The 27,595-nt window shown below is 44.7% G+C and overlaps 1 protein-coding gene across 7 annotated transcripts in view; it reads left to right on the top strand.

Annotated features, from left to right (window-relative positions):
• EPS8 (EGFR pathway substrate 8, signaling adaptor) overlaps positions 1–22,161 on the top strand; it is a 1,030,589-nt gene extending 1,008,428 nt beyond the window's left edge. For all 7 annotated transcript variants that reach the window (XM_078674027.1, XM_078674024.1, XM_078674021.1 and 4 more), the window contains one exon: positions 21,083–22,161. In XM_078674027.1, the coding sequence (XP_078530153.1) occupies positions 21,083–21,196 (114 nt within the window). In that variant the 3' untranslated portion in view covers positions 21,197–22,161. The remainder of the gene's footprint in view (positions 1–21,082) is intronic.
• The last annotated feature ends 5,434 nt before the right edge of the window (positions 22,162–27,595 follow it).

The following is a 27,595-nucleotide window of genomic DNA, read 5'->3' as shown; positions in this document are numbered from 1 at the left end:
TTAATCATATTTTTAATATATTTATATAAATGTACTTTGGTATTTATCTTACCGCTTTTACTTGTAAATATTGGATGTTTTATGAAATGTTTTTATGACTTAATTGTCGAATAAAGTTATGATGACTGTTCCTGGATGCTTTTTAAAAGGTTAATACTTATGACTTCCTTTGTGTCCCAGGGTGTGGTGGGTTGTATTGACACAAAGTAGGTACATTCAATTCTGGATCTATTTATTAACCATTAAAACTTACATTTCCATGGCTATGGCACTTATCTTTTTAGGAGTATAAGGTTTTGCACAAAACACTTGCATACATTTCCACCATCAGCATACACCTCTACCCACTCTGATAATCGCAGTGTGGATTTCATCATCACTTCATAGAAGTAGCTGAAGTTCTGCCAAAGTGGCGGTTGGCATTGGAAGAATATGGTATGGACAAGTATGAGTTTTGTTGTCTGGATAAGTATACCTGATGTGTCTTAGTACTCAAGTGTGTGAGACTGGCAGGTTTTAAACAGAGTTTATAGTCTTGCTGTAAATGAGCTTTCCATATTGGTAGCCTTGGCTCACCTTTTGGTAGCTTTGTCTCAGCAGTGCAGCAAACGGTGAGATATTGTACAGGGAACTCCCCAAACGACATTATAGTCCAAAATGAAACTGAATTTCAAAGATCAATATTTTACTGGCAAAATGCCACATACATGAATAAAGGAGGTAAAGGATTCAATATATACTAAAGATGAAAACCCATTGCCAGAAGATATCAGTAACATCAACAGTTTAAAGTAACTCCCTGAGAAGTTGGTACAAACATCAGATCGAAAATAACCCAATCGTCTCGGCACTACTTAAGGGAAGCCCCTGATTTTTATCAACAGGTCCCATTGTCCTTCCATTAATTCACCAGTTAACTGGGACTGGTTGTAAAACAATTTATCTGAGCTTTAGCCACCTTATGACTCATAAAGGGAGCTTCAAATCAGGTTTCAAATTCCCCATAGCAAATAAAGTTTCCTGGAGATTCTACTTGGGGTCTTTTCTTTACTGGTTAGGGAATACGTTCTTTTAGGCATAAACAGTTGTCTTCGTTTTTCGTCTAACAGTAAAAATAAAAATGTTTCCTCCTTCAGGCAATGCAGAGAACTTTAGACACCTCAAACTCATTCCCGGCCTAGCCCTCATGTGTGTCACTTGCTGGTTTTCTATGGTGTGAAATGTCAACTGCTGAAAGATTTGATATATGGTTGTGGAAACCTCACAGAACCTATCCTAAAGAGATAGTGAAAAACATAACTAATAACTCCCACTCACCCCATCCCCCCATTACCCAGTCCCATTAAACTACAGGGCAAATCTCATTTGTGTTAAACATGTAAGGTCAAAGCCTTTTATAGTATGTTGAGACACAATCTAGTCTACAGTGGACTAAGACCTTTAGGATTCTTTTCTTTTGCTCTCCCATTCTGCTGTCTGTTTTTATGGTGTTATGTTTTTTATACTGAGCTGCCTCGATAAAGCGCCGGGACACTCCTTTGGAGTAGCCGTGCGCTATAAAAATAAAATTATAACATAACATAACTAAGAAAAGATGTGAATAAAACTCAAATGTAGCCAGGTGTTTCATGCTCTACAATTTACATTGGGTTGGCAAAGGGATTTAGAGGATGCATTGGCCCTGATTAATTCCTTGGACCTCTGAAGGACCTCAGAAACATGTTGGCATAACACTGGACACTGGGGTTCTGTGTTGTTTTATTCATTCAATGGAGAGTGAGCAGGAAAGTTCAGAACAATCACCCTTTACACTTCCTTAACTTTCCAGATCTCTGTCCCCCAGTTCATTGTTCAATTAGCAGGCACATTCACTCCTCCATTCCAAGAGCTCCAGAGGGAGACCACTTTGAGTAACTTTCATGTCTCCATGGTGAAGGAGGGGTGTGATGATGAAGCATTTCACTTGTGTGAGTAAAGGCCTTCACCCTTTTTAATAAAAGAACTATAAAGTGTGCCTTTACTCTGCAGAGACCAAGTTCTCAGAGGGTGGGCTTCCTAGTACTTTACCATATTCTTTCTGGTGCGTTGGGTACCCTAGTGGGTAAAATGATAGGGTGGATGTACTTTTGATGTCATCTAGGGAGCTCTTCCTCAATTACTCCCCTTCTTTGTACATAACTGCAGCACTTGGGTTCAGCTGCGGGAGGGAATTGGAGGGCACTTCTTAAGACCATCAGACAATGTGTAAGCTTATTTAGATAGAATAGAGACACTGCTAATATACAGTCCCTAGATATTAACCAAATGACCAAATAAAAATCGCCCTCCATGGGGCAATGGTGGCAAAATACTTGAAGGCAAAAGCTGCCACAACCTGATAAATGGTATCCAACAAACCTAGAATCTTTCTAGACGAACCATGACTGGTCTCTAATATATCACGGAAGTGCACTTGAGACTGGATAAATATAATAATCAACACTGCAAAAAGATTATGTAACTACCTCCTAATTAAGATCACATAAAAGGAATGGAATATTAGAGATATAGTCTCCTGCATCCTACAAGAGGTTGAAAGAATCAACAAGCTAAAAAAAGGATGGATGAAAACTTTTTCTATGAGGTTTCTTACTTATTTATTTTGAAAGTTTTACATAGCGCGAACATGACCCTTGCGGGTATCAGAGCGCTTTACAATTGTTCAGAGAGCAGAGACAAATTAAACCGAATAAATATCATGAAAAAAGTAGTACAACAGGTGGTAAAATATTGCCAAGATATGTAATATTATAATCAAATAATTGTTACCCAAAAAAACAGGAAATCTCTCCCAAAATATCTCCACCTGTCTGTCAGTAAGCAAAGATAAGTTATTTTTTCAACTATAACTGTATCACAATTTTGCCTCTGGAATCAACATTTAGATAAAAAGTCCAATCTACCCTGGCCCACGCCAGCAGTATTTCTTTATTCAAGAGAAATCTGTAATTTCTGTGGAGGCTGCAGCAGGCCACAGGAATATACTGACAAACCTCTAAATTATTAGTTTAATGGTACAAATCATGCTAAGCTGGCACACTAAACCACTATTAAATAATCATGCACTGACACATTTAGTGTTTGGGACCCCCCAAGAAAGACGCGGGATGCGGAAGCTCTTTCTGCTTCCACTTTATTTTCTCCCTGTAACCTGACCCCCGTCACTTCCCATCCCCACCTCATTAAGGACAAATACTATACTAAACCACTGCAGTGCAAGACAAAAAAAACTAAACTGACAGCTACCCTGCAGAACTGGACATTGAGTTCAATTGAGGGGAGCAGTGATGAGGAATTCCAGGGAAACCTGGCAATCACATTCAACCAGCCTATTCCATGACAACCTCCTTACCCACTGTATGGGGCCCAAGGCCAAGACACCAAGGTCCTTATTTAGAATGAATAAGTGACAGGGTGAAAGAAAACAGAGGCAGGAACAAGTACCAAGTCATATGGGAAGACAGTCTACCTATATCTGCTTTGAGCAAAGGGAATGTCCAACAGTGAACATAAACCTAAGAGATTCTAGTTGTTAAATTGAGTAAGATTTTTTTTTACTGACAGTTATGTATTTTGAACAAGCTATAGTTATTTGTTCCTAACAATGTCGTGTGTCTTTCAGCCCAAGGCCTGCATTACACAATTTATACCACAACATCAAATTTGAATTCTTCATTGCAAACCAGGATAATGCCCGATCTAACAAGACCAGTGCAGGCTTATAGAGAACATCTACTTCCAAGTACAGTGCCACCAGAGGATGGAAAAATTGAAAAGGCTGTGTTAAAGGACTTTACATTTTGAAGAGACATTAGAAAACATGTCCTCAATAGAAAGACAGCCTCTCTCTTGCCTCCTGAACAATAAACACATAGTCATACAACTGCCCAATAAAGGTGATACAATTGTCCTTATGAACAAATATGAATAGAGGTTTGAATGTTTGTCTATTCAGCAATGAGTGGCAGTGGTGCGGCTGTCTAAACAAGAGGTCACTTCGTATTTACTGTAAAACCCACAATCCCATATTTTTATATGCTACCAAATATTGATGAAGGCAGTACACCATATGAAGGTAGATCATTAGTATTAGAAACTGTACCCATTCGGGAATCATTTTCGCAACTATGTGGCTTCTTCGAGCTGTTGTTTAAAAAAAAAGCCCTTATACCCAAAGGAAGGACATTCTGAAAATGATAAAAGATCTGAATTTCTATTCAGACAAAAAGTTGCTACTTCCTGTTAATGTGAAATCCTTATAGAGTAAAATTCTGCAGGAGGAAACATTATGGGAAGTAGACCATATTTTGCAATAATTTGGTTGGCAACATCAGGCACATATGTCCTTGATGATGACACTAGCAGAAATTGCTTTGACCAAGAATGTTTCCCAGTTTGATAACTCATACTTGCTGCAGGCCGGGGGCAGTACTTTTTTTACCCAAGACTGGGCTACTTGTATGTGCATGACTTTGGGATGAAGTGTATATATGCAATGTGATCCCGTATTTTACAAAAGGATAAGACTCTGGAAAAGATAGTATCGATGATGTGTTTATAATCTGTCACTTAAATACAGAGGAAGCAATGTCATTTGTCTCCTAGTTGAATGAACTCAAGCCACACTTCAAATTTACTCAACATTTTTATATGAATAAAAAACATTTTGGGACGTTCACAGTAGGACAGAGGATTGTAGGCTCATTAGTGAAGTATATTGCACTCCAAAAGACAAGAACTATCTCCTGTCATTCAATAGCCATTATTCATTCTCCTTAAGGAAAAGTCGCTGGCAACAGCATTGCTGCATCCCAACTACTGTGTGACAACCTTTCCAACTTCTTCTACAGCAAAATCTCAAACATCAATAGCAACTTTACACACCAACGCAACCCCAGAGAAATTGTTGCTAACCTGCCCACGACCAACCAAGATGGCCACTTGACCAAATGGGCAAATCTCACCAGAAATGAGACAGAGGTAATCATGCAGACCATCCACTCAGCAGCCCAATCGACCCATGCCCCCACTGCATCTACATTCTGGGAACATCACCAATCTGCACCACGCTGAGCCTCATCATCAATACCTCTATCAAGTCCGCCACTTTTCTGGATGAATGGAAACTTGCAGAAATCAATGCCCCCCTCAAGAAGCCCACAGCTGATCCAAATTTACTTAGCAACTTCCGACCGATCTCCCTGCTCCCCTGTCGAGCCAAAGTGATTGAGAAGGCTCTCAACAAGCAACTCATAACCCACCTCAAACCTCACCAACTCTAGACAACACTCAATCAGGATTCCAGAAGAACCACATTCCGAAACAAGACTCATTCCGGCCACGGACGACATTCAAGTCATCTTGGACCGAGTAGAAACAGCGGTCCTCATCCTGCTTGATCACTCCGCAGCCTTCGACACCGTCTCCCATAACACCTTCATTAGATGTCTCCATGAAATTCGCATATGGATCTGCTCTCAAATGGATCTGTTTCTTCCTCATTGGAAGAACCCAAAGGGTCAGACTGCCACCATTCGCATCAGAGACCAAGAGATTGATATCCAGAGTCCCACAGGGATCTGCCCTCAGCCCCACCATTTTAAACACATACATCACACCACTCGCCAACATCATTCAATCACATGACATCCCCATCATTTCCTATTCCTATGATACCCAAATCATCCTCTCCCTGAAGGACAAGACAACCATCACCAGGACCAACTTCGCCAACTACATGACAATGGTAGCAGACTCGATGCACACTTGCTGCTTGCAGCTCAACTCTTAACAAGACGAAAGTATTGGTCTATGGCAACCAGTCCTCCCCATGGGACTCCACCTGATGGCTGTCGTAGCTAGGACCAACTCCCACAGACCACGCAAGAAATCTAGGGACCATCCTAGATGACAAGCTCTACAAGACTGCTCAAGTCATTGCAGTGTGCACCTCCTACTTGTACATCCTGCACATGCTACAAAATTGTTGCCTCAGATCAACAGATGGACTGTCATGCATGCACTCCTCACCAGCAGGTTGGACTTTGGCAACGCTCTCTACACTGGAATCTCCAAACAATTGCTAAACAGACTCCAGACCATCCAGAACACTGCTGCAAAACTCATACTTGAACTCCCATGTGGCAACCACATCACACCTCAAGAAGCTTAACTGGCTCCCCATTCACAAGTGCAGCCAATTTAAGCTTCTCGCACACACATACAAATCCCTACACAACACAGGACCAGAATACCTGAACAATAGCATACACTTTAACCAACCCACCAGATACCCACGTTCTGACTCTCTCTACCTTGCACACATTCCCCACATCTGCAAAAGCTTCCTCCTCACTTCTTGACTTCCGCAAAAAGCCGATGACCTGGATCTTTATATAAGCACCTTGGGTACCACACACCAACCCAAGTGCCTGGATACTCTCTCAAGTGATTATTGCACTACACCAATCAATATATAATTGCATAATGCACAGCTACTTCCAGGGAAGCATTCTAGTGCACTCTGCGGTGGGAGAATCTATCCTCTACACCACGAGTACTCATAGTACGGCCCGCGGGCCAGGGGCGGCCGGCAAGCCTTCCCTGGCGGCCCGCGGACCGTGCAGACATCGTACCCGTTTTTTGTTTTTTTGTAAAGAATCTCAGCAAACACCCCTGCTGCAGCACGATGCAGAGGCTCTCTGTGAGGGCCGGGTGATTTCCGTCAGAGTGGGGCTGCAGGGGCCTAAGAGGTGAACAAAGCCTCATTAGCATGCGAATGGTCTTTTAAAGACCTGTTAAGTGCTTGGGTGCGGCTGGCTGGCTTGCTGAGTGTGTGTGTGCCCAGAAGCTGTCTCAGCCTGGGCACACACAGGCAGGGTGAGATGAAGATGAAGAGGGAGAGGGAGGGAAAGTGAAAGGGACGGAGACAGAGATAGACAGACAGAGGGAGAGATAGGGAGGGAGACAGAGGCAGACGGAGGGAGAGTGAGGGAGGGAGGCAGAGCGAGGGAGACAGGGAGATTGAGGGAGAGCGAGGTAGAGCGAGGGAGGGAGACAGGCAGACAGGGAGAGCGAGGGAGGGAGACAGGCAGACGGAGGGAGAAGGAGGGAGACAGAGCGAGGGAGACAGAGGCAGACAGAGGGAGAGGGAGGGAGACAGTAGAGAGAGGGAGAGTGAGGGAGGGAGACAGGCAGACAGAGGGAGAGCGAGGGAAAGACAGAGGGAGGGAGACCTCAGAGTGAGTGAGGGAGACCTCAGAGTGAGTGAGGGAGACCTCAGAGTGAGGAAGCCTCTGAGTGAGGGAGGGGGAAGGAGAGAGAGGGAGACAGAGGGAAGGAGGGAGGGGGAAGGAGAGGGAAGGAGGGAGAGGGAAGGAGAGAGAGGGAGACAGAGGGAAGGAGGGAGAAGGAAGTAGAGAGGGAGAGAGAAATAGAGGACGGTAGAGGGAGAGGGAAACAGAGAGAGGGAGACAAAGAGAGAGTGATACAATCAGAGTGAGTGAGACCGAGGGAGTGAGGGAGTGAGACAGTCCGAGTAAGTGAGAGAGGGAGTGAGACAGAGGTAGAGAGAGAGAGGGAGGGAGGGAGGGAGACAGGGAGAGAGCGACAGAGAAAGAACGAGAGAGAGAGAGAGAGAGAAATGTGCGTATGCCGGGTCTGGTGGCTCAGTGGACGAAGGCGTCCGCTGCAGGGACCTGTGATCAAGCTCATGGTCAGTTTTTTTTTCTAGCCCTGCCCCCTCCCCCACTGACCCCGCCCCCACCGGTGCGGCCCTCGGACACAAACCACACTGTAAATTTGGCCCCCGAGAGAAAGTTTGTGAGTACCCATGCTCTACACAATTCCTGACAATGTAAAGGAATTGTTGCAATTTGACAACTTATGAAGTGCAATCACAAGACTTATCAAAAAAATAAAGGCTGGGAGAACACCAAATAAAATCATACAGAACCGCAGAAAATGGGTGAGAAACACGAGGGATGCCCCACTTGTAACCTTGGCAAAAGAAAAATCCAAAAGATTGACCATTGTTACACCTTTTTGCCGCTATATAACAAGATAAAAAAGCTAATTGGCAGCCACTGGAATGTCCTAAATGTGGGTAACATAGACCTAGAGAAACCTCTGTTTTCTTCAAATGAGGGAAAATATTGCAAGATTATCTGAGTGCTACTTTGACCTAGAATAAGTGGGAGAAACAACAGACAAAGGACCATGTGGACTCTTCCAAAAGTAGTGAGGTACTGTAAATTTGGCATTTATATGGTCTGCAAATTCTCCTCCCTTTTCAGAAAACTAAACGTTGGGCTAAAATACCCATGGATTCAAAAACTAGTAGTATTCAATCTTCCCTGTTGTCATTTCTATGTAGCAGACACCCAAATATGTGCCTTAAGCTACATAGTCATGACAACACGGAAGGTCAAATCACGCATCGAGCATAAGAGTAGCATCCTCCAGGGCAAAAAACAAATGAGTTAGTGAGACATTTTAAAGACAAACATCACATTGATTGGGATCTCATTTGATCTGTTGTAGAACAGGTTATTCAATAGAAGGTTGTGCTACTATTGAAGTACAATCAATGCTATGTATTCCAAAGTAAGAGTGAACTAGAAGGCTTTGATGAAGAGATTTAATGAAATACATTATGAATCAGTGTTCGGTTAGTGTTCAGCATGCTAAAGAGTTTGTCTAACACCGTTCTTTCACCTAAAAGATCACAAGTTCACAGTGCCCCTAGAAAGAACCTCTTTTAGTAAAGTGGGCAACCCAGTTGCACCACTGATTTGATGTATCATTATGAGACTGGCCTCCTTTCACATAGATGAGTTCTATACTAGTGATTGCTTACAAATAATAGATAAACAAATCCACCATCAATTGCTTCATGGAAGGGTTGTTTCTGTTACTTTTTCAGGAACACACACTTAAAAGTACTGTAAAGGACCAGTCTGGCTCAGGAATTTTATAGGGTCTGAAAGTGCTGCGAACCAACCGTGCAAGTCACCTAAAAGCCTATCAAACAACCCACTAACTAGGACAAGATGTTATACAAAGACATCCTGGTAGATTGTGTAAGGTTCCCATCAGTCACCACTCGGAACCACCCTTCATCATTTGGGATTCCTTAAATGGACCACATATATGGATGTGCTATAAGTAGACCTGGTACCACATCTAGACAGCTATCTCTACCTGTCTTGACACATTTTTAAACATTGGTAGGGCGAGTATTACTCGAATAAAGCTGTTCACTACTCCCCAATCCAATTTTAATTGCACATTCTTTATTCTTTTGTATTATAGTTTCCTTCTATTTTGCACTGCACACTGTCAGTCACTATATGACTTGCTACTTACTTTCTAGAGAAGTATAGGACCACACTACTTCCTATTCCAGTCAAAGGAACCGTTTTACCATCTTGGTTACCTTTGTTCATGAGAATAGCACATCCATATATGTGGTCCATTTAAGGAATCCCAAATGATGAAGGGTGGTTCCGAGTGGTGACTGATGGGAACCTTAGACCATCTACCAGGATGTCTTTGTATAAAATCTTGTCCTAGTTAGTGGGTTGTTTGATAGGCTTTTAGGTGACTTGCACGGTTGGTTCGCTGCACTTTCAGACCCTCTGGAACTCTTGCTTGTGTCTAATATAGTTTGGGAATGTTCCCAGAGCTGAGGTCTCTAAATATTCCCTTGGGTCCCCATTCTGACCGGTATGTTGTTGTTGTTTCAGGAATTTTATAGCCTAGGAAAAAGCCATTATTGTGATAATACTTCTCTCACAATACAATGCATGCCAGGGAATCTTGACTTGGCTTTTCAATAACATACATATTCTTAATCGAGTAATGTAAAACTCGTGAATAGTGACATTTTTCAACCAATACAAAGGCATTCTGTAGTTATATATTTCCCCAAAAAGGTGTTTGGTCACTTATTTCAGTATTCTGACAGGAAAAAATGCACTTGACCAGTGACTTGCCATAGAACCATAGCAACTTCCAATATGAAGTACTGAACATTCCATTTGCGATATGGCAGCCCATTTTCAGACCCAAGACTAAGCATGGGCGGATTTTGAGAATTGGCAATCTGCGAAATTGCGGATTTACGGATTCGCAATCCGCAAAAACCGCGAACTCTCGCGAATTTTGCGGATTCCTTTTTTTTGTGTGTTCGCAAGTGTTTCTGCCATTTCGCAAGGGTTTTTTACTAGTTCGCAAACGCGAACTTACTTGTCGGGTAGCAACGGTCGCGACCATGTTGTTTCTACGTCTTTTTCATCACAGCACCCTCTGTTTCACCACTGCCACCCTCTGTTTCACCACTGCCACCCTCTGGCTCACCCATGCCACCCTCTGGCTCACCCATGCCACCCTCTAGTTCATCACTGTAGATTATGGGGGGAAAAGCACACCTGTCCTGCCTCAACTGACATGAATGAATTTGGGGCTGATTAATGTGTCACTGAATTTGAACTTCCAGGCTGGCGCCTGCTTCCTTATCTGTAATTGCTTTCTGTTGCAGTGTAATTTTTTTAACAGGACCTTTGTTTTATACTTGTAGCTATTCTCTGAGCCTGCTGTGAGGGTCAGAGCAGGGTCATAGAATAGTTGCAAGTAGGCAACTGAACTCTGAAGGGGCCCCTCAGGAAGCACTAGAGGGAATGGTTACTAATGATAAGATTGAACTTTTGCACCTGCTGAATGCTTTCAGTTTTGCAAAAATCCAAATATCCAGCAGCATCCACAAAAAGTAATCCTTCCAGGCACCACAGGGAATGGTTACTAATGATAAGATTGAACTTTTGCACCTGCTGAGTGCTTTCAGTTTTGCAAACATCCAAATATCCAGAAGCATCCACAAAAAGTAATCCTTCCAGGTCAAGATCCAAATCAAAGTGACCAGCACATGAAGAAAGCACTGGGAGGAGCCTGCTGGATAGGAACAGGAAGTTGGAGACTGTGGGGCACCTCTTTCCTCCCACCCCCCCCCCCCAAAATGGACTCCTTGCCAAAAAAAAGTGCAGACAAATGTGCACCTGAGGAGTTATTCTGATAAAAATCATAATTTTCAAGGTTTATGCTGCCTGCTGGTGGATTTCTTGTGCGAAATTTTAAATTTTGCAATCTCGCAATTGCGAGATTGTCGCTGCCCGCCGCATCCACGTGTTCGCAAGTGTTTACTCCTGCAAAATTGTATAGTATTCTAGTTGGCAAGTGCGACCAAGCAAAAAATCCGCTTCGCACGGATTTACGGATTTTCGGCAAGTTCGCGAGAGTTCGCGGATTGCGAATTTGCCGAAAATCCGCAAATTCCGCGAGCGGAACGGATTTTACGCCCATGCTTACCCAAGACTACCAGGTCTGCTGTGATGGCATGGTTTGCATGTCACGTGCAGACTGCAGAAGCCAAAGGCTTGCACAAAATAGTTCTTGAAAAGTGTGTATCAGAGTGATGTCTCTACTATGCGGCTGACCTTTGGACCCGTGGCCTGAATGATGAGCAGAAATGTACCCGCTATGGAGATTTGAAAAGAGCGAACCTCACCCACTTATTGAAACAGGACTTCTGCTACAGAATCAGACAGCACTGAGCTCTTGAGGCGGAAGCCGGGAGCGAGATTTCTACTTTTTTTTAAAATAATTTACCTCACTTGATTGTCACTCGAATAAATTGTATTTTACTTACTTACTTGCTCAGGTTGTGTTTGTGCAGTGGATTTAGCGCTGCCGCGGCACCCCTAGCTAACAACTCCTCTTGCCTCCATCTCGGTGAGGCTGGAGGCCACGCCCCTTTTCAGAGGCCACGCCCCCCGCCACAGCCGCCCTACAAATAGACGCTGAATACAACCACCTCTCATCAGACAGCACTGAGCTCTTGAGGCGGAAGCCGGGAGCGAGATTTCTACTTGTTTTTAAAATAATTTACCTCACTTGATTGTCACTCGAATAAATTGTATTTTACTTACTTACTTGCTCAGGTTGTGTTTGCGCAGTGGATTTAGCGCTGCCGCGGCACCCCTAACTAACAACAACTCTTGCCGCCATCTCGGTGAGTCCGGAGGCCACGCCCCTTTTCAGAGGCCACGCCCCCCCCGCTGCCGCCCCACATACCTATAAATCATGTGCATTTTCCGGAAGCGCAGCGGACGAGCCCAGCGGGTGCGACGTTTGCGCGCCAAAGGTAAGCCCATCTGCGCCCGTCCGCGGCCGACCGGGCCTAGGGGCTCTCCACCATGCCCAGTTGATACAATATTCTTCTACGCAGCTTTATAACCTCCAAGGCCCATGGCCCCTGGATGATACTGCGTCTGTGCGCATTGGCAGGCTGGGACTGACAGCTTGCACCCTCCCCCCCTTTACCTCCTCTATCCCCTTCCCCACTCCTTGGCCCTTCTCCCGACCCCCCTGCCCTTCCTGTGCCCACCACTCTATCTGTCTACTACCTCAATACCAGGTCAGCAGTCAAGCACTGCCAAGAACTCTTTATTTTACTAGACCTGCACAAACCGGATCTCCTATTTCTCACAGAGACTTGGTTCTGTGACAATTCTCTTCCTTCTCTGCTAGCGGCACTCCCTGCTTCATATTACGCCTTGCGCGCTGATCGACCTCCCGGCAAATCAGGCGGCGGCGTCGCCCTAATTGCCCGCAGAGAAATCTCCTTTCAATCTTTAGCTTTCCCCTCTATTGGTTCATCAGACTTTTTAGTTGCCCGCTCATCCTTCTTTAGCATCCCGCTCACCTGCCTACTTATGTACGCCCCCCCAACCTTCTCAATCTTTTCTATCCAGCTTTCAAGATTTGGTGGCCACCTTAGCGGTCAATAATTTTTCCATCTTGGTTTTAGGAGATTTTAACTACTGGCCCTCAGACCCTGCGGAATGCCCGACCTCCAAGGAATTCTCGGATACCCTTCGTTCCCTCAATTTTGACTCCCACGTTCACTTCCCCACTCACATCCATGGTCACATCCTTGACCAGATTTGGTCCCTCAACTGCCCAGTAGATTCCCTGTCCATCTCCCCCTGTACCTGGTTGACCACTTTTTGATGTCTTTCTCCCTAAACCTTAGCTCAGTCCCCAAACCCTCTCTTCCCAAAAACACCTGGGCGCGTTCCTGGAATAAGGTGGATGTGGCTTCTCTATCTGCCACACTCTCCGCATCCAGTCCGGACCTCCATGGTCTGTCGTCCTCCGCACAAGCCGATTCCATCAACTCTTGGCTCCTATCAGGCTGCGACTCTGTCGCTCCCCGCAGGCGGGTGTCTTCCAGGAGGGCGAACGACGCAAACCGTTGGTTCAACGAGGAGTTTGAAGGCCTTAAAACTTACTGTACGCCGTGCTGAGCGGACCTGGAGGCGAGACTATTGTCCCAATCTCAAAAATCAGTACATCACCCTCCTGTCTCTGTACAAAAAAACTATTCTAGCGAGAAAATCAGCCTAGAGAAATTTTCTCTATTGTCCACGACCTCGCCTACTCTGACAGAGCTACCCTCAAGCCCTCCCCTTCCCAGAATCTGTGTAACTCCCTCAACACCTTTTTCCTGGACAAAATTTCCAACATCAAGGCAAACATTCCTCCCCCCCCCTCCTTTGTCGACCCCCAAGGCCCGTTACCTGGGGCCCGTTTCGGCTCCTTCCCCCTTCTGACAGAGGAGTCCTTCCTTACCCTTCTGCCTATGGTCAAATCAGGCTCCCCGCTGGATCCCTGTCCTGCCTACATCCTTAAACACATCTATTCAGTGTGTGTGCAGCCCCCCCCTTGATTTTCTCAATAGTTCACTATCCCAGGGCATCGTTATTCCTCCTCTCAAATCGGCCATCATCTCCCCATCCTTAAAAAGCCGGGCGCTGACCCCTCCGCTCCTGCTAATTACTGCCCCATTTCTTTACTACCTTTTTTGGGCAAGGTATTGGAGCGCCACGTGACCAGAGCACTCAGTACCTTTGTAGAGGAGAACAGGGTGTTAGCCCCCCGCCAAGCCGGTTTCCATCCCGCACACTCCACGGAGTCCGTGGTGCTATCGGTTCTTGATAACCTCAGAGAGGGTATGGACACCAACCACCCCCAGGCCCTGATCCTCCTCGATCTCTCCGCCGCCTTTGACACGGTTGATCACTCCATCTTACTCTCCCGTGTCAGGGCGGTGGGGATCGGAGGCTCGGCCTTGGTCTGGTTGTCCTCCTTCCTGAGGGACCACACCCAGGCAGTGCGCCTGGGCGACTTCTCGGCGGACTTCCGCAAAGTACAATGCGGGGTCCCCCAGGGCTCCTCCCTTTCCCTTCTTTTATTCAACCTGTACATTGCCCCTCTTATTTTTGCCCTCCAACAAATGAAGGTCTCCGTCTATAATTATGCAGACGACCTTCAGCTTATTTTTTCCTTATCCCCATCCCCTGAGTCCATGACAAACTTCCAGTCTGTCATGACCTTCATTCGGGACTGGATGAACTACAACAACCTGAAGTTAAACCCAGACAAAACTGAGCTGGTTTTGACAGGTGGTTGCTCCAGTCCCTGGTCCTCTCTCTTCTGGCCCCCTGATATTACACACTATAAAGACCTGCTATGTGCAAACTGTGCCGCACAGTCCCAGATTGCACCATTTCTACTTTGTGTGCAGTATCTCTTCTGGAATTTTGGTCACAGCTTCCGATCACAGTTTCTGCACTTTACTTCTAGCATCGGAGACTCTCGGCACCGGAGCTGCTGGCCCGGATCAATACAGTATGACCCAGGATAATGCCGACAAGTGCTGACCTCTTCTGCAGGGTATACAACCTTTACCACGCATTTTTTACCACGCAATACCATTACAACGCTGGCATTACAACGCAAACCATTACAACGCATTGCGCTGGGGGGCGCTCTAGGATAGGGAATAAGTTTAATTTTCTATCCAACACCTTCCCTAGGGTCCACGGGGACTGGAATAGGAATCGAAAATTATACTTACCACTATCCAGCACCTCTAAGCGCTATGCGTTGTAAAGGTATGCGTGGTAAAAACCGCGTTGTAAAGGTATGCGTGGTAAAAGTATGCGTTGTAACGTCATACATCCCTTCTGCAGCCTTATGTTTCTTGTTGGGGATCTGCGTTGGAGACTCTCAGCACCTGAGCCGCTGGCCGGAGCCCGCATCACTGCCAATAGCACACTGCAAATTTCCCAGTCGAAGATCTCTTTTCTTTTAAATTCTTGTGCATTATGTTTAAAAAGTCTACGTCCACTCTCCCCAGGTGTCCTCCAAAATCATGCAGCTGGTTGTACATTGGAGATCTGGGATACAGTTAGAACATTTCCTTACTAGCAACTAATTTCTGTGCAAGCGCCATTACTAAACGTACTTACTTAATGACATTAGGCTCTTAAACACACTACCAAACGTCAAAACATCAGAGGTCTTAAATATGAAATTATGAAAACAATTTATTTTATAAAATTATTTAAACACATCAGAAAACAATGATTCAAAAAGTTTGTTCAAAGTTTAAATACAGAATGTCTTATTGGTTATATATAATGTAACAAACATGCTTATAACACTTTTTTATTATCACTTTTTTAAATGCTGCACAGCACCCACGCTGCTCTACAACATAGCTTAAAGACTGGCAAAGTCAATAGCGCTGGCAACACACTTATAAGGTCCCAAAAGTGAGACCTATTGACTATGTCAGAGCTTCTTAAGAGAAAAGCCATTTAGTGTGTATTTCCTCTACAGGCGTTAGTACCTCTGAGGAGGGAACTCTCAGTACTCAACCATATTCTTCCTAGTGTTTTAGGGACTCTAGTGGGTAATATTATTGGGTCAATGTACTCTAAGACTATCTAGTCTGCTCTTTCTTCCTCCCTTCCGTCCCTGCTTTATACATGGCTAGGGCTCCACTCTGGAAATCTCATCAGCTATTTCCTTTTATTGAAAGGAAACCTTTGAAGCTTGGGAGGCAAACATGGCAGACCCATGTACCTAAATAAATTACCTTCTCTCCAATCCTGTGATGGATCCCTCAGCCACCCTACTCGACTTAAATCAATAACTAAACTTGCATTAACTTAATTATGCTAATCATATACTTTTTTAATGTAATTTCAGTTTTGGGACAAGGCTAAGTTAATATGTACCTCTGAAATGTAAATTTGTAATGGCCATCACACCTTGGACCATAATTGTGGGTTCATGTAAACAATTTAGGACATGACTAACTCATTGTACGACGCACATCATCACGAAACCTTAACAGAATATCCACATCCAGTCAGCCCCTAGTCCATGTAAATGGATCATAATCGCAATAAAATGCCCTTGTCTGTGAAACATAATGCATCTTTTAAGGGATTAAAAAAAATAATTCAGTTTCAGTAGCGTACAACAAAAAAAACTGGAGCCATAAAATGATTATTATTCAGTTAAATGATCGTTCCTGCTGCATAGTTCTCTTTTTCAAATTAAAATATCTGAGACATTTTGCTACTTGAAGTTGCATACTTCTACAGACATGTTTAAACAAAACTAATAACTCAAGAAGGTGCTCCCATTGGTATATGCATTTTGTTTCCTAGTCATTTCTACTGTCATGTGATGTCATCATTGAAGGTTAAGTGTGATGCATTTGGATTATATGGCACCATAGAAGTAGCCAACCTATGTCAATCTTTGGCAATCATATAAATGATTTTGTATAAGTATATAAACCTGTGTGTGTGTGATTTCCGCCCATAATTAGATGATGTTCATATTACCCACTTCGATCATTGTAAAATTACGTTTTTGATCATGTTATTATACCAATCGTAACTTGCCTCTTTCTGTAAACTCTCTACCCAATATGGTAATATCAGTGTAGTATCTTTTGATTGAGAGACTCCAACAAGCTAAGCAGCTAGGGCGGGCTTGGTTAAATACATTTTGAAACTAAATGAATTACTTGCGTATGAAAGGTCATTATTCTAGGAGCAAGCACATCTCTGGGAGGCCAGAATGCTGGACCTTGACCAGAAGGGCTGCTTAATTGGTTTTGGGTGGCTATGGGCCATATGTATCATGCTCCAGTTGTGCGATTCTGAATTAGAGATTTTTCGCAAATCGCATATTCAGAATTGCAAAACGGTATGTATGTAATAAATCGGAAAAAAATAGCGATTCCCAAAAAATCTCCATTTTCATTGCGATTTCAGAAATAGCGATTCCTTAACGGAAAAAACGACAAATTTGCGAATTTCTCAAATCTGAGAATCGGAAACTCAAGTGCAGCTTGATGACATCACAACCAGGAAGTGTGACTACCCATCCTGCACCTGTGTTTCTGAAGCACAGTCAGAGAGAAGGAGTGGTGGAGAGGGAACTCTGTAGTGGAAGAAAGAATGCAGGACATAGGAGACATGCCCAGCCAGGACATCCCCCAGCAGCAGCAGTCTGACCACCAGAGGAAGAAGAAACAAAAATTTTCAGAAGCAGAGCTGGTAGTTCTCATCCAAGAAATGGTGACAAGCCATGAGCTGCTGTTTGGCAAAAAATATTTGAGGTTGCCTGAGACACGGAAGAGGCGCATATGGGCAGACATACAACAAAAGGTGATTGCTGTTGGGGTAACACACAGGAATGTGGAAGACTTAAGGAAGCGCTGGTACGACATGCGCCAGCGCTCCAAGGAGAAGGTGGCTGCCAGGTTGGCGCAAGCCAGGAAGACTGGTGGAGGGACCTCCACTGACTCAATACTTTTGGAGGAAATGGGGAGGGAACCCTACTTCCTGAAAGCGTCATGGGCGTGGCCGACCTGGACAGCTCCGATCCCCCGGGACCAGGACAAGGTAAGAGGCATGCCATCACTCCCCTGACCCCACCCAAACTATCCCCACACACCCAGCAGCGACCCAGGGGCAGGACAAAACTAGAAGGCCAGTGAAGTTACACAAACACACACTGCAATGCATTATGGGAGATGTAGTCACATGTACATTACAGTGGTGCATTTACACCCAGCCAATCCCCAAATGCATGTGCACATCATGAAAGGAAAAAACAAGATACATGTAATCCCAACAAGTGATATTTAATAATTGTCAAGTGAAAGTCAGAACAAAAAATAAATGTGTGCTTTTACGTCCAAAGCATCTACTGCAACTCAGGCAACAGGCAGTGGGAGACAGGGCAATTCCCCTACCAGACCAGCAGCTGCGCAGGAGGATGAAACTGAGGACGAGGCTAGCCCAGTGAACCCCCCCAAGCGCCGCATGAGGAATGTTGTCTAACCACTTCCCCCTTTGGAGGACGAGGGCCAGGACAGTGATGGCAATGGCCAAACTGATGCCACACAGCCAGAACCACAACAGCGCCCCGTGCAGATCCAATACCAGAATTCCCAACCATGCACAGGTCCCGTGCTTCCAGCAGTGCTGCAGATCCAGGGGATGGGTCCGTGTTTGCCGGTCTTGAGCTGAACATGTTGCAGGTACAGCGCCTGCAAGCAAATAATATAAAGTCACTCCAAAGGGAAGTCAGGGCAGGCTTCAGGAGCATGACATGTTCCATGGAGGCACTCTGCCGAACTCTGGGCCGACCGTGCAGCCAGGCGTAGGGAGATGCAGCGCCTGGACTTGTACACACGGGCGGTGAACCGCCTGTCCTCTGACACCATTGTTTTAGCTAGGCGCAGCATCTGCATGCGCCGTAGTGGACGTAACAGTAGGCCTAGTGGCCCAAGTGAGGGAGGCACTGTGCATCCCCAAACAGGGGCTTCCTCCCGACAGCGCCGCTTGGGAGGAGATGTACATGGGACCACAGGATAGGTACAGCTACCCACTGCACATGGACACTTGCACCTGATGGGAGACTTGCACTGTGCTCTTGTGTAGGCATCTGAATCTGCTTTTGAGTATCCCAAATGTCCTCTCAATGGTGGCTCTTGTTGCAATGTGGGCGCTGTTGCACCGCCGCTCCGCTGCATTGGCTGGATTCAGGTAGGGGGTTAGTATGAAGTCACGGACCACATACTCACTGTCACCTGTGGGGTGGGAGGTATATGGTTAAACACTGTCCTGCACATGCTATCCTTAACAAGTGTGGCCTCTGTTCAAATGCATTTACCTAGTAGATAGCCCTCGCCAAACTACCCACTTGTGAGTCTATGGTATATCCCACTGTGGCGGTAGATGAGTCGTGCGTGCTGCCAGGGTATTTGGCAACAATGTCGGTGATGATGTGTTTGGCATCTCACACCACCTGTATGTTTAGGGAATGGTAGAATTTGTGATTCCTGAACACCTACTCATTCTGGGAGGGGGGGGGATATTGCAATGTGTGTCCCATCTATGCATCCGATGATGTGGGGAAGTTGGGCTATTTGATAAGTCGTGTTTGGTCTGGTCTTGTGCCTGTGGGGTGCTTGGGAAGTGAATGTGGTGATGCAGCCTCTGTACCATGGCATCAAGGAACGTGTGGAAAAAGCGGGAAAGTGCACTCTGTGACACCCCTCCTACAGAGGCAATCACCCCCTGGAAACTACCAGATGCCAAGAGGTGGAGTGAGCACAGGACCTGGATGTGGGTGGGGATGGAGTGTGTCCTGTGTGTGGGATGTTCAAGGAAGGGTTTGAGTACATCAATTAAATCAAGGATGCTCTCTTCAGCCTGTAGTGTGTATGAATGTCCTCCTCAGTGCGCTGGAACAGGGTAATGCGCGCATGGAATATCCTCTCCTGGCATCTCCTCCTCTGTGCAGCAGCTCTGAGTCGCAGCCTCCTGGCTATCACGTAAAGCCCAGCCATTGTGAAAAAGTCTGTTGCATTGTGGGACTCCTTATATAGTTTGCACCTGGTTACTACCTACTCCTACTTGGTGTTAATTGCGATTCTCTAAAATGCGAATTTCGTGAAATCGCTAATTGCGATTTTTTTCATACATTCCATAGCGATTCCTTATTTTGCGATTACCCCATTTGCGAATCTCGCTAACTGAGGTAATGGCAAAATAAGGAATCGCTAGGGAAATCGCAGAATTCAGGCTCTAGCAACGTAAGGAATCGCTATTTTATCGATTTCTTATTTTGCGATGAGATTGTGCTTCATACATTGCGAATAGCACATTTTTAGTCTCAAACGCTGTTTTTTGCGATTCGCAGCGTTTGTGAGTAAAAATTAGCTAGATACATATGGCTCTAAATGTAATGTTTTAGAAGGTTAGGGTTGCTCTTTTGAGAACAGTTCTACGCAGTATTTTGATGCAGCCGCCGCCCATGCAGGTAAGAGCAGTGGGGCTGGGTGGTGGGAGGGGGAAGGAGGGAGGAGGATTTCGACAGATGACAAGGTAAAATTATTTAATTTTCCCTCTTGGTCATCTGTCGAAGCCACCCCTCACCCCCACCCCACCACTCTTATCTGCATGGGCTGCGGATGTTTCGATGGATTGTGTGGTGTTCAGTGACATTGTTTAATTGTTTTCAACAGAAGTAACTGTGGGGCTTTTCCTAAATGCCAACTGTGACTCGCTGTTCCTGAGTAAAGTAGGAAGAATATTATGCAATACGTGTATTTCTGGTAAGGTGGTAGTTATGCTTGCAGTAATGATTACAATATTGCACGTAGCTTTTGTGACTGGCCCCGTTTTTCGTGAGATTCGTTCTTTACTTGGAAATCAGTGGCTGGCCTGCAGTGCTTTATTGACCCAGTCTGGTAGGCTGGAGGCACAATCGTTACATTAACCTAATGTGAGTTATTCTCCAGGGATCACGAAAAACGACCTGACCACACGATTTGTATTAACTTTTTTCCTGTTGACCAATGTGCTGAATACACATTCATATCCTTACACACATGCTTAATGTTGTTTCTTTGTGACTTGGTTGAGGTTCAACCGGTGCATGCCTGTTATGGTGCATTATTTTGAAAGATGTGTAGGTATTTTTTTGGGATTAAAGCTGCCTAAATCTAAAACAGGCATGCAGGAACAGAACCTGTGAAAACGTTGTGTGCCCAGTGTCTCTGAACAAATACGAATAATGCCCTCTCACTTTTGTTGGTTTTTAGGACCACAGTGGCAGCTCGGAACTCCAAGAAATCATGAGACGGCGACAAGAGAAAATTAGTGCCGCTTCTACTGATTCGGGTGTGGAATCTTTTGATGAAGGAAACAGTCACTGAATGTTTTACCATGACGCTTCTTTGCACTTTGCATAATATTTATCCCAACATGCTTTGTTTTAGGAAGCCATGAAGGATATGTCTGATGTACATAGGCATAGAATGTCGCCATATTGAAGCAGTTCAGTGAGCAGAGCTTCCCAGCAATCGCCAACAGTAAAAGTACTTGAAAATCACAATGGGAGTCTTCACCACGCTAAATGAGATTTGTTTTCATTCTTGCACCAAGAGATTCCTTCCTGATGGGGGGACACCCCTTACGTATTTTGTTGTTTCACAGCTCTCTTTATCACTGTTGTATTTGTGCAACTTGTTCACTTTCCTTAGCCTTTTTTATTGTCGGCTGAAAAGAGTTAGATTTCATAAGATTATTTTTTGATGCCAACAGTATAAGTGCAAAAACGTTTTGAATGAAAAAACTGATTTGTGGAATTTTAAAGATGTGACACATTAAGAGCTATGTTGCTGTTAATGAAAAGATGTATGTGGTAAGTTTTTTGTAAGTAAATTATATTGATGGATTTACAAAGCATATTTTCCCAAACCTTGGAGTATCGAATTAAGGCAAATGTAAATGGAGGGCTAAAACCAAGAAAAGACTAGACTGCTGCGAATGTAAGGACATGCCTATTTAAGAGCCTGCAAATTATTCTTTCAAGTAGGAATGATTAGGAATTATTGTTCAGTGGAAAATCTGTATGTGAATATGCAAGATGACATTTGTTAATTTATAAATATAAGTATGAAAAAAACAATTCCAAAAATATCTTCATGTAAATGCTATTTTTGAGAGAAAATTATTTCACTGTCATTAAATGTTAATATTGCTCTGGAAATATATTTAAAAGATGTTACAAAATGTTGTATATTTTGCCATTCATTAGAATGATTCATAATTATCTAGTTTCATAGTGCCTTTTCACATTATTCAGCTGATTAGTCTGCAATAAACAGTATTTGCCCTACTTTTGTCTTTTTTTCTTTCTTTGGATGTAACCGTTCACTGCGACATAATCTGTGACGAGTATGAAATGAGCATTGTGCTAAAAACAGATAGGTTAGAGAACTCATAGGCTATTGCCCCAATAATGTAGAATACATTGGCACTCATTTTAAGCTTATGATCAAGACTGTATTGAGGATCTTTTTTTTTCTTCTTTATTTATTGAAGTTCTTTAGTGACACCATACATCAAAGCACAAAAACAGAATTACATATTTGAAAACATAGTTAAGCCGTAAATAAAAAGAATACATACATTATTCACCACCAAATCTTACATAGCAGTTAATCAAATAAGATCCCCATATTATTTCAAATTTTCTTACCCCTCCAATTCTTTGAGCATAAATTTGTTCGCATTTTCGGACTCTTTCCATTTTATGAAGCCATTCCTGTACCAAGGGGCAATGCTGTGAACGCCAATTCTGCAATAACAGCGATCTAGCCACCGCCATTGCTATATAAATCAGTTTTACTAGCTGTTCGGAAAGCATAAGCTCTGAATCAAAACCATACAGTATTAACTTAACATTCGAAGAAATCATAATATTATACTGATTTTGAAAAAACGCAAAAATTCCATCCCAAAATGCCGAAATTTTTGAACAAAAAGCCATTATATGGGACCAATTAGCCGGGGCATAATGTAAACACCTAAAACAGTTAGATGAACTGTTACTGTACATTTTAGCTATAGCCGCCGGAGTGCGATACAAAAGCCATTTACTGAAGAATAGCATTCTACGCCAATTGGCTCCCCGTAATACAGTAAAGTTAAGTCTATTAATATTCTTCCAAATAGTTGGGGATAACACTTGATTTTCCTGTCTCTGCCATTTACTAATTGCTTTAAGACTCCCTCCCTACTCAAAATTAAGCAACGTTTCCACTCCCCAGGTTTCCTCTCCCGTGAGGGCACAAAAAGGTCATTAAATAATTGAGTAGGTGAGCTAATCAGTGTGGGATCCATTTGTCCCAAAATCCTATAAATCAAAATATATGAATCAATAAAAAAATTCCCTGAATTAGGGATGCCATGTCTGTCAGGGTTATCCATGATTCATCCCTGACAAAGTCCTTTAACATGATAAACCCTGCCCGCTGCCAATTTTCTACTATCTCGGGATGAATTTCAATCCCTATGAATGAAAATGCACTATTTATGGGGGTGGCTAAATCAAAAGTAGGAAGGAAGTATCTTTTAAGCATCACAGAGCGCCTCTTAAAAAACAAATTTAATGTCTTTGTAGCGGGTTCGGCAGTAAAGGGCAAGATACGGGTCTACGTTATAGAGGGGTTTATTTGCGACAACAAATAATCAGTGCAAGTCTTTCGGACGGGAGCTCTTCTGGGGGACCGGCTTCGTTCTGTCCGCTCCTCCTCCTCCTGACGTTTTCCTCCTCTCTCTGAGTCAGTCAGTCAATTAGCTTTATTTCGATAAAAAAAATCTTAAAAGCAGTACAAAACAGGACACCGAAAGCCAATACATTAATAACCATTGGTAAAACAGTTGAGATAAAATATTTTTCCAATAAAAAAGGTCCTAATACATGACCACAATTAAACAATAATTTTTAGCCGTTTAAGTCTAATTGAGCACGCCCAGCCTAGATATTTAGCCATACCACATACAATCAATGGACAGGTATCTTACATTACAATTCGCAGAGCGACTGTGTGGTGTCTTGTCGCCAGCCCCCTACATAGTGGTTTTAGCCACCTAGATCTTGGGGGTTTGTAGGCCGGGCATTCAAATAAAAAGTGGGCAACAGTCTCCACTCTAGATATGCAAAATATACAAAAAGGGACAGTCTGCCCCGGGATTTTCCAACGGGTTGTCAATTCTCTCAAGGGGAGCAGGCCCACCCTAAATCTGAAATACAGGGCTCTATCGAGGGGCTTTGAGATCAAATCCAGGTAAGGATCGTATTGGGGCAAATCCTTGATCTTAAGGAACTCCGTAGTTGTTATACATTCCTTAGGGTTGGAATTTAAATTGTTGTCTACCCACTGCCAATAAATGGTCTTAAGGGCAGCTTTCGGAGGGACATTTCTGGAAGACCATGCGTCCCCCAAGCCCATGTCTTCAAGCAGGAATTTGACATTACTAAGCCACCCAATTTTAGACCAGCCCGGCATCGACAGCACCTCTGACAGCCCCTCTGCATAGCTAGCGAGTTCAGGAACCCTCCAGAGACGTGCCCATAGAAGTAGCGGACAAAGTCGGGCCTGGTCTCCAATTGGGCGACAACCCATGTCCCCTGCAGAGGTAACGGTGCAGTACTCTGAGGGAGAGACAACAAATCCTTCAGGAATTTGTTCTCTGATCTAGAAAGGAGATCGATCTTGTTTGCACCCCAGAGTTCTGCCCCATATAATGCTGCACTTACTCCTCTCGCTTTGTAGATGTCCAATAAGGGGGCAATAGGTTTGAATGAAGAAGAGCGCTGCTCCTTAAGAAGTGCCCCAACGACCCTTTTGTGGCCCAACAACAGTTTTTGTAGATGGGAGCTCCACTGCATCGAGTCAGACGGGCGGATTCCCAAATAGTCGAATTCCTTGACTCTTTCCAGGGGCACACAATTCAATACTGGGGGACGACCAAGCTTCCTCCGCGGATTCAATACCAAGTACTTCGTTTTATCAGTATTGATTTTTAGCCCCCTGCTGGAACAAAAGGTCTGGAAGTTATCGAGGAGAATTTGTAGGCCCATAGGTGACTTTGAGATGAGGAGGGTATCATCGGCGAATAGGAGGGTAGGTATTTTCTTGCCCGTTCAAAAGATGCTCCACCACTCCGTTCACATACAAGGAGAACAGAGTGGGGGCAAGAACACATCCCTGGCGGACCCCCCTATTCACCGTGATTTTGGCTGTCTTTTGGCCCTGAGTACCCCACCTCACCTGGGAAAAATTCCCCATATGCAACTTCATCAATAGGGACAAGATGTAATCCGGAATCCCTAGGTCAGCGAGAACCCCCCATAAGCAGTCTCGCGGCACCAGGTCAAAGGCAGTCGTTAAATCGATGAAAGCGAGATAAAGACTGCCCTTGCCTATAAGTACCTCCTTCCAATAAATAAGCATTAGTCTGAAGACCTGCTCAATGGTGCCTGTACCAGACCTAAAGCCTGCCTGGAACTCGGAGAGAATATTATTCTCGGCTTCCCATTCAAGCACTCTCCCTAAAATCACCTTACCGGCAACCTTCTGTGATGAGTCGATGAGACTGATGGGGTGATAGTTTGCTGGGTCATCCCGACAGCCCTTTTAAAAAATCGGGACGACCTCCGCCCCCTTCCAGGAGTCTGGAATCGCTGTTCCATAAAGGTTAGCGTTAAGCAAGGATGACATAAGCCTCCCCCATTCTTTGGGATTGAGGCGAAGCAAATCCCCAGGTATCCCATCGGGGCCAGCTGCCTTATTGGGCACTAGAGGTTTGATCACGTCATCCACCTCCCTGGACGTAAAGTGGTGGTCCAGACTCTCTCCAGAGGTGCCCACAAGGGGTGGCTGAAACAGATCAGGCCCCTCAACTGTGCTAGTAGAATAGAGGAGGGAGAAGTGATCAAACCACGTTTGGCCTGGGATGTTACGTGTAATGAGGCTGCTGTCAGGCCTATCACTAATCCTTATTAAATTCCAGAAGCCACCGGAGTCCCTCCCCACGCTAGCTTTCATTAGATCACACCAGAATTTGTCGTCCCAGTCCCTCTTGGCCTCATAAATGGAAAGCCTGTAGTCCTTCCTGGCTGCCCGGATTAGTTCTTGATCTTTCAATTTAACTGCCTTCACCAGGGCTGTTTTCATCTTGCGGCACTTTTTGGTAAACTAGCCTAAAGTACCCTTCGGTTTAAAGGGCGTCCTTTCTTGGGTAACACCACATGGTTTTATAAGTAGGTTTCCCAAGGCTTTGGTCATATTACAAAAATGGTCAAGAACCTCGGGGGGTTCCAAGGTTAGAGTATCTAGCTTAGTCACAGCTGCTACCAGTGTGGCCCCTATATACTGTATCTTTCCCTCATCTAGAGCAACCATGCGCCAATTGAGGCGCCTCCCTCCTTTAGCTAGACAAACTTCTGAAGTTATCTTTAGTGGTAGTTCAGGAAGGTCGTCTAGGGGCGACCACAAGGAGTCTAAACTTAGTAATAGCGGATTATGGTCGCTATCTGCCGTAGGCAAGACTTCCATAGCCTGTAGGTGGCTCCATAGCCTAAAATCAAGCAAGATGTAATCTATCCTTGATGAGTGGTGTACCCTATTGAATGTGTGGGCACCTAAAAGGTCCAATGGTGTTCTGCCGTTCACTGCCCTTAAGCCATATTCCAAGGTTAGGGTGTTCAACTGTATTGACCTCTGAGACCATCTCTTAATGGGCGGGATGGACAAGGCAGGAATACCCCTTCTTGCGTCCTCTTCGGAGATACCCAGGATGTCCTCGGCTGCAAGATGCTCAAAGGTGCAGTTAAAGTCCCCCGCAACCAAAATGTACGGGTTCCTATTGCACTTACTGAGTTCTCCTTCGAGCATGGAGATTGTTGGAGATTGGGAACCGCCTTTAGTGCCTCTAGCATCGATGTTAAATATCTCCAAAGACCGTCCTCTCCGAGGGCCCCTAACAGACAGTCTAAGAAGATCGGGTGAGTTAGATACTACGTGCCTAATATGGCAACCCAGGGAAATGCTAAACCAAATGAGGAGGCCACCAAAAGGGCGACCCTTTCCAAGATGGGCAGGGGTTGCTGGTACATAGTAGGTAGAGTATCCGACCTTATGGCAGGGTTCCACACTCCACGTCTCCTGGAAAATACATATCCCAAAGGACTCAATGAATAGGTTCCAGTCAGGGACGTCTAGTTTCTTAGCGATCCCTGCTATATACCAACTGAGGATCCTCACAACTTTATTCGTGTTTGTAACCTCAGAGGGGGACATTAAGTCGAATGAACTGGGCCCAGCACCAATCTCTCTAGAGTTGTCCACCCTCTCCCCTGACCAGTAGATGGTCTCGTGGTCAGATGTTCCGGGAACAAGGTGGGGCTGATCTATTGCTCCACCCTCCAGCGCCTCAATTATCACTCTATTCCCAGACAGGGTTATAACCCTATACGAGCTCTTGTCGGGGGAAAGAGGGCCATGTCACCTACCATAACCCAGCCTGTTTACACTGCCTCCCCTTGTCATATGCCACTGATAGGAATCATGGACGTCTTGGGCATAGAGCCTATTGTCCCTTCCACCCCTGGGTTGGTAATTGGCATTAGGGTGAGACACAGGAGAGCTTTGGAAGTGGCTAAGTTCGTAAGTACCAATTCCCAGGTTCCCTGGGCCGTGCTGTAATTTACAGATATAACTAGCGACCCTGGCGTCCCTAAAGTTGACCAAGATGCAATCGCC

This window comes from Lissotriton helveticus, chromosome 1_1, assembly GCF_964261635.1.
Source record: "Lissotriton helveticus chromosome 1_1, aLisHel1.1, whole genome shotgun sequence".
Lineage (NCBI taxonomy): Eukaryota > Metazoa > Chordata > Amphibia > Caudata > Salamandridae > Lissotriton > Lissotriton helveticus.
This window is presented reverse-complemented; position numbering and strand designations above follow the sequence as displayed.